Genomic DNA, 6,000 nt, shown 5'->3' on the forward strand with positions numbered 1-6,000 from the left:
TCGATGCAGAGCCCGAGGTTTTTCCTCCTTTTCAAAATAAATAAATCCTATTACTCATTTTAGTTAGTTACATGCACATTTTGCCGGAGAGCGGACCTATTACTATTCCTAACCGGATTCTTAACCACACAACCTTAGAGATGCAAAGCAACCCCAACAAGATTCTTGGTTTTCTCAGCAGATATCTTGTGCACAGTTTGCCAGAGAGCGGACATACTACTATTCCTAACTGGATTCTTAACCACACAACCTTAGAGATGCAAGGCAACCCCAACAAGATTCTTGGCTATCTCAGCAGATATCTTTTTTGACGGATTAGGAATGTCAGTTCTTTTAACCTCACACTTTGGAGATGGACAGCACATCCGTGTAAAATGAGTATTATCAAGTGTTCCCTTATTACACTTACAAATTTGACTTACTTACTCCGATCCATAATAATTGTTTCGGATTTAGTAAACTTTTTTTTGAAGAAGATTTGGTAAAAAGTTAATACAAAGTTGTACTACAAACTTATTTTTTAGCGAAGTTGTACTACAAATCTGAGACACTTGTGACGGATCGGACCCAACAGGCCAAGTATGGAACAGTTATCCATCAGAACCTGTTCAAGTCACCAAGACAAACACTTGAGCTACTTCAAGTATATAAGCCGGAAGAAACCTGTTTATGCTCTCTGCCATGTTATTTGTGCCACGGCTCTTTATCAATAAGCAAGAAAAACGTTGGCTTTGTGATCTATGTTATTTTACTAGTGTCCGTTGTCTGTATGTTCCATCAGAGTATGTTGTGATATAATTTGTCTTCTGTTAGTATAAGCAGTATCTATTATCCCAAATTACACAGAAATGAGTTTTTAAAAGCGCTCCTTATCTCGATCTAGCCCTTATTATTTGCGTTTTATTGGATCGTGAGATAGCAGTCGGGATCGATTATAACCATGATTCTAGCAGCGCAAGCACATGCCGGCGACTGGGCTTCCGGTCACAAAAGTGCATTTTCAACTCCAGGTTTCCGACACCTCCATCTTCGGCAGTAGCCATTGGTCACTTCCCCTCCCGAAAAGTCAAAACACTCAAACACGCTCTGGTCTGCTGGCTTTCTTCTTCCGCTATCAAGGCGACGGGAAGAGTGATCTGCGCGCATTTTAATGTTAACCAGACCTTATTGCAGTATGATCTCTCTCCATTTATTTGCTGTGCATATGCGCATTTGATTTTTACTCGTGTCGTGCCGTATCATTTTTCAGGTGTAGTGCTGATCAGAGCGCCAAGCCGCCAATCAATGGATCAGAGCGACAACACGCAGCAGATTCTCTGTGTGTTCTTGCTGCTATGTCTGGGCGTCACGGCGTCCCCTGCCCATCCGTTCCATCCAGGCATCCCTCAGGAAGACTTGACGCGGCAGTGCCAGTACTTCCTCAGCTCAGCCACCGCCCTAACAGCTGACGGATCCCTCTCTTCCTCAGGAAGAAATCTTTGTGGCTAATAATCCTTCTCTTGCTGTTAACTTGAAATGGATTTTAACATGTTTTGAACAAGTATCTGGGATGAGGATTAACTACAATAAAAGTGAACTTATCCCAATTAACATGGATCCTACTGAGACGGATCCTTTTACTAACATCTTTGGTTGTACTGTTGGAAAATTCCCAATAAAGTACCTTGGCATCCCTTTGCATTATGAGAAGCTTAAGAGGGAGGACATCCAACCTTTAGTGGATAAGATCCTCAAAAGAATTGCTGGATGGAGGGGAAAACTCCTATCTTATAGTGGAAAACTCCTTCTAATTAAAACCTGCCTTGCTAGTATACCTGTTAATCTCCTTTCCTTCTTCAAATTCCCAAAATGGGCCCTTGAGCTAATTAACAGCCATATGGCTCACTGTTTGTGGAACTCTTCTGATGGAAATAGGAAAATCCATTTAGCTAATTGGCATCTTGTCTCCATGAAAAAAGAGTTTGGGGGACTTGGAATCCCTTGTCTCCAAGATGTAAATCTATGCTTACTAGGCTCTTGGTTAAAAAGATATAACCTAGATAAAAATAAAATTTGGAGAACAATTGTGGACTCCAAATATGCCACCAACAAACCCAGCATCTTCACTAGTAAAGTGGTGGGTGTCTCTAGATTTTGGAAAGGTGTCATGTGGGCAGTCCAAACTATCCATTTTGGTTATAGATGGTCTGTTGGTAATGGTACTAGTATCATATTTTGGGAAGATACTTGGTTTGGCATCTCCCATCTTTCTGTACTATTTTGGGAGATTTACATTTTGTGCAATGAACAATGTGCCACTCTAGCTTCTATCTGGGATGGATCTGAACTGAAACTCACCTTTAGAAGGAACTTTTCTGACTCCCTAATGGAAAGATGGTATGAATTGGAACAAATTGCCCAGAATGTAACCTATTTAGATGAACCTGATTCTTTTATCTGGAAATATAATTCCTCTGGGATATATTCCACTAGCTCCCTTTATCATATTATCAACTTTAGGGGGATTGTCCCAACCTTCATCCCTGCTGTTTGGTCGGTTGTGGCCCCCCCTAGGGTACAAGTTTTCTTATGGCTGGTCTCACAAAATAAAATTATGACTAGAGATAACCTGAAGAAAAGAAACATAATCAAACCTGAGGACTGTGTGTTCTGTACTGAATCAGAAACAGTCCACCACTTGTTATTTGATTGTGTTGTTGCTAGGAAAATCTGGGGAACTATCTCTAGTTTTCTAGGTAAACAACTTGGCAGTGATTTGCTATCCATCTCAAGCTGTTGGGTGGCTGGAAAGAAACTAGCCACTATAAACTCCATATGCGCTGCTGTCATGTAGAGTTTATGGAAAATTCGTAATAACATGATCTTTAATCATCATGTTTGGTCTGATGTTAAGCATCTTTGGTGGCTGATCTTGAAATCAGTCAAAAACTGGAAGCTGCTGTTCAAAGAGCGAATGTTGGAGCAGGTGGACCACTTTTGCTCTCAAGCTTCGGCTCTTTTGGCGTCTCCACACCGGCTGGAACAACCCCAAGACTAGCTCTTGGAACACCTGATCCCTCCGACGTCCTGGCAGGCTGCTGTTCCAGGCTGTCGATCTCCCCTGTTCCGGTGAACCTGAAGCTAGCTGGAGACCCGCTGGCCGCTACACGCCTACGTTCCAAAGTCCAGAAAGTTGTGGAGTCCTTTTCAACCTGAAGCTGCTCTAGTCTGTTTGCAGTTTTAGTTCCTGTTTTTCTGTTATTGTGATGGTCCTTAACGACCTTTCTTGTTAAAGACTTGATGCTGTAAAACTGTGAACAACTCTGGTTTCAGTGCATGGAACCGGGGGCGCGTGGCGCCTCCTGTTACTCTAAAAAAAAACAGCTAACGCCGACGTTCTGGCACATGAGCTTCCATTTTCCAATGGCGACTGGTACCAGGAAGCCGGCCATGCACCATTGTTGATATTTCCTGGGACTGCTGGCAGTGACGGCTGTGCCTCTACTCGTGTTCTTCAAGACACCAGCCGCCTTGCAACCTTCACGCTCACCCACGTTGGCACGGCGCATCGGCATCGGCTCGCCCTCGACGCCAGCGGGGTCCTCAGCCTGACCGTCAGGAGCATCTGCTGCTGCTCGCCTGCGTCGGATCCACAGCACCGGCATGCCCCGCTGGGTGTTGCCAGGCTCGATATACCGCTGGAAGGCCTGTACACGAAGACTGCCAACGGCGGCTATGGCGGCGGCGGCGAGAGGGTTCTGTGCATGGTCGGGAAAGCTTTCCCTATGCGCGGGGGCAATATCACCTGCCCGTGCGACGACGCGGAAAAGAATGTCGTCAGCGACAGCTTCCAGCCGCCGCCGGTCATTGACGACTGCAACAACATGCTGCTCGTGCTGCGGTACCCGAAGGAGCAAACGTTGACAAGCCGAGCGGTGCGTGGCAAGATGATGAGCACGCGTGCCGATAAGTCGGACAACGTGTATTTCGACACTGTCTGGCTGGCTTCACAACTGGACCATTTCTCCGGGAGCTACCAATTCCGGCCAGAAGAAGAGGAAGAAGAGCTCGCGGCCACTGTCGGGTGCGGCACTCGTTCCTCCTTGGACGATGTGTCTGAAGACGTCCCTATCTGCGACATCCTTCGCGACAATGAAAATACTGCGCTCAGTGTCGTCCCAAACTGGGAATGCGACTCAACGGATGAGTTCTTCTGCGGGCAGTTAGGACCGTTCACGGCCGGGGACAACGTCATGTCCTCCCTGGACAGGGCGTTTCTCAAGGATTTTGTGCTCATGATGCAGGGCCTCCGGTGCGAGCAGACGACCGGACTGGACGGCAAGGGTGCCGCGCTCGTGTCGGCGGTCTTCCGTGCCGTGCCGCCGTGGGAGGGCCTGGAGACGGCGGTGAGGCGGACCGGGCTGAGCGGGATGACTCTGTCGGCCGAGGGCGTGTGGAGGGCGTCAACGGGGCAGCTTTGCATGACGGGCTGTCTTGGCACCGGCACCTGCAAGGCTTGCTGCCAGCACCGCGTGTCCCTGCACGTCCCAACCATGTTCTCTCTAACCCGTCGCAGCATCATCGTGGGGCAGATAACCTCCCTGGATGGCGGCAACTTCCCGTTGTCATTCCAACGAGCATTGCATCCCAGGCAGTCGTGGAATAAGGTTGGCCGCTGCCACTCCGAGGAGTGGCTGCGCATGGTGTACAGCTACACCAAGGTCGAGCAGGCCATGGAGCTCCTCCGAAGGAGCAAAACATCCAGCAATTTGGTCGCCAAGGCCAAGTCGTTGCTATTGAGCTATCCTAATAAGGAACACGTCAGCGGCACCGGCGACGATGAAATGATGAGCCTCTCCGACCTCTCCGAAGACCTCGGCCTCAATTCCTCCTCGTGCCCAAACTGCAGTTCGTGCCTGAACGGTTCATGGGGAAATCATTTCAGCAGCAGATAATCTCGATCAGGCCGCTCGTTGGAATGTTCCAATCCAGCAAACCGGCGACAAGCACGCCAGTAGTAGCAAACAATGATATGGAAATACTCAACATGTCAGCCGCGTTAACGGCATCCGAAGAGTTCTCTGGTCCTGGTCCGGTACTGATTTCGTTGGAGGGCGTGTATAACCCGGAGGACGGGAAGATGCACCTGATCGGCTGCTGAGATGTGGAGGACCCGTGGCGAGTCATTTCCAAGATGAGAGATCTCGAAAGCGGGATGATGGACTGCTCCATCGAGGTCAAAGTGGAATACCCGCCAACGGAGATGCGGTGGCTGTTCAGCCCCGCGGCGGCTAAGTTCCACATGTCAAGCACAAGGCCCGCTGATGACGACCCGCTGCACTTCAACGTGACCGAGCTCCAGTCGCTGCCCGTCTTCTGTCTCCCTGACATCAAACGTTGAAGCAACCACTTCAACGTGCTGTGCTAGATATCGCTCTAGGAACGGGGAACTGCCAAGAGTTTAATCCAAACTCTTAACACACAATATCTAATTCAAGATCTAAGACAAAGAACATAAAGTGTTCTTTATTAATAGGCAGTGGTACATAGTCTGCCCGAAGATAGAGGTGTGAACCTCTATTTATAGGCCTCATGAGTCTGCACTACTTAGCTCTACTTATAACTAGAAACTTCTAGGGAACACTACTCAAAACCAGGAAAATATCCTAGTTACAACTTATAGTAAAACACTGTATAAACTACCACAACACTTATGACTAAAAGACAAGTTACTTAGAATATAGTAGAAGTGTATAGAAGTCTTGAGAGATCTGACTTCTACTTTTATTTTATTTTGGTTTTCTCTACTGTCCCTCGTCATCCTCCCCTGGTTGTTTGGAACTCGACCTCGAGTTATCCTCGTAGAGTGCTTGTTACGGATGATAGAGGGCCAAGTCTGCTACATTGAATGTGTTAGATATTCCCATCTCAGGTGGAAGATCTATCACGTAGGCATTATCATTTATCTTCCTTAGGATAGAGAAATGTCCATATTTCCGTTGCCTGAGCTTCCCTTTGATG

At 47.5% G+C, this 6,000-nt stretch overlaps 1 protein-coding gene across 1 annotated transcript; it reads left to right on the forward strand.

Moving 5' to 3' along the window:
* The first annotated feature begins 3,402 nt into the window (after nucleotides 1-3,402).
* Nucleotides 3,403-4,934, forward strand: LOC104584270. The gene is made up of 2 exons (XM_024461459.1): nucleotides 3,403-3,412; nucleotides 3,499-4,934. The coding sequence occupies exons 1-2, from the start codon at nucleotides 3,403-3,405 to the stop codon at nucleotides 4,932-4,934; spliced, it is 1,446 nt and encodes a 481-aa protein (XP_024317227.1).
* Nucleotides 4,935-6,000: the final 1,066 nt, after the last annotated feature.

The sequence above is a fragment of the Brachypodium distachyon genome, chromosome 3 (genome assembly GCF_000005505.3).
Source record: "Brachypodium distachyon strain Bd21 chromosome 3, Brachypodium_distachyon_v3.0, whole genome shotgun sequence".
Lineage (NCBI taxonomy): Eukaryota > Viridiplantae > Streptophyta > Magnoliopsida > Poales > Poaceae > Brachypodium > Brachypodium distachyon.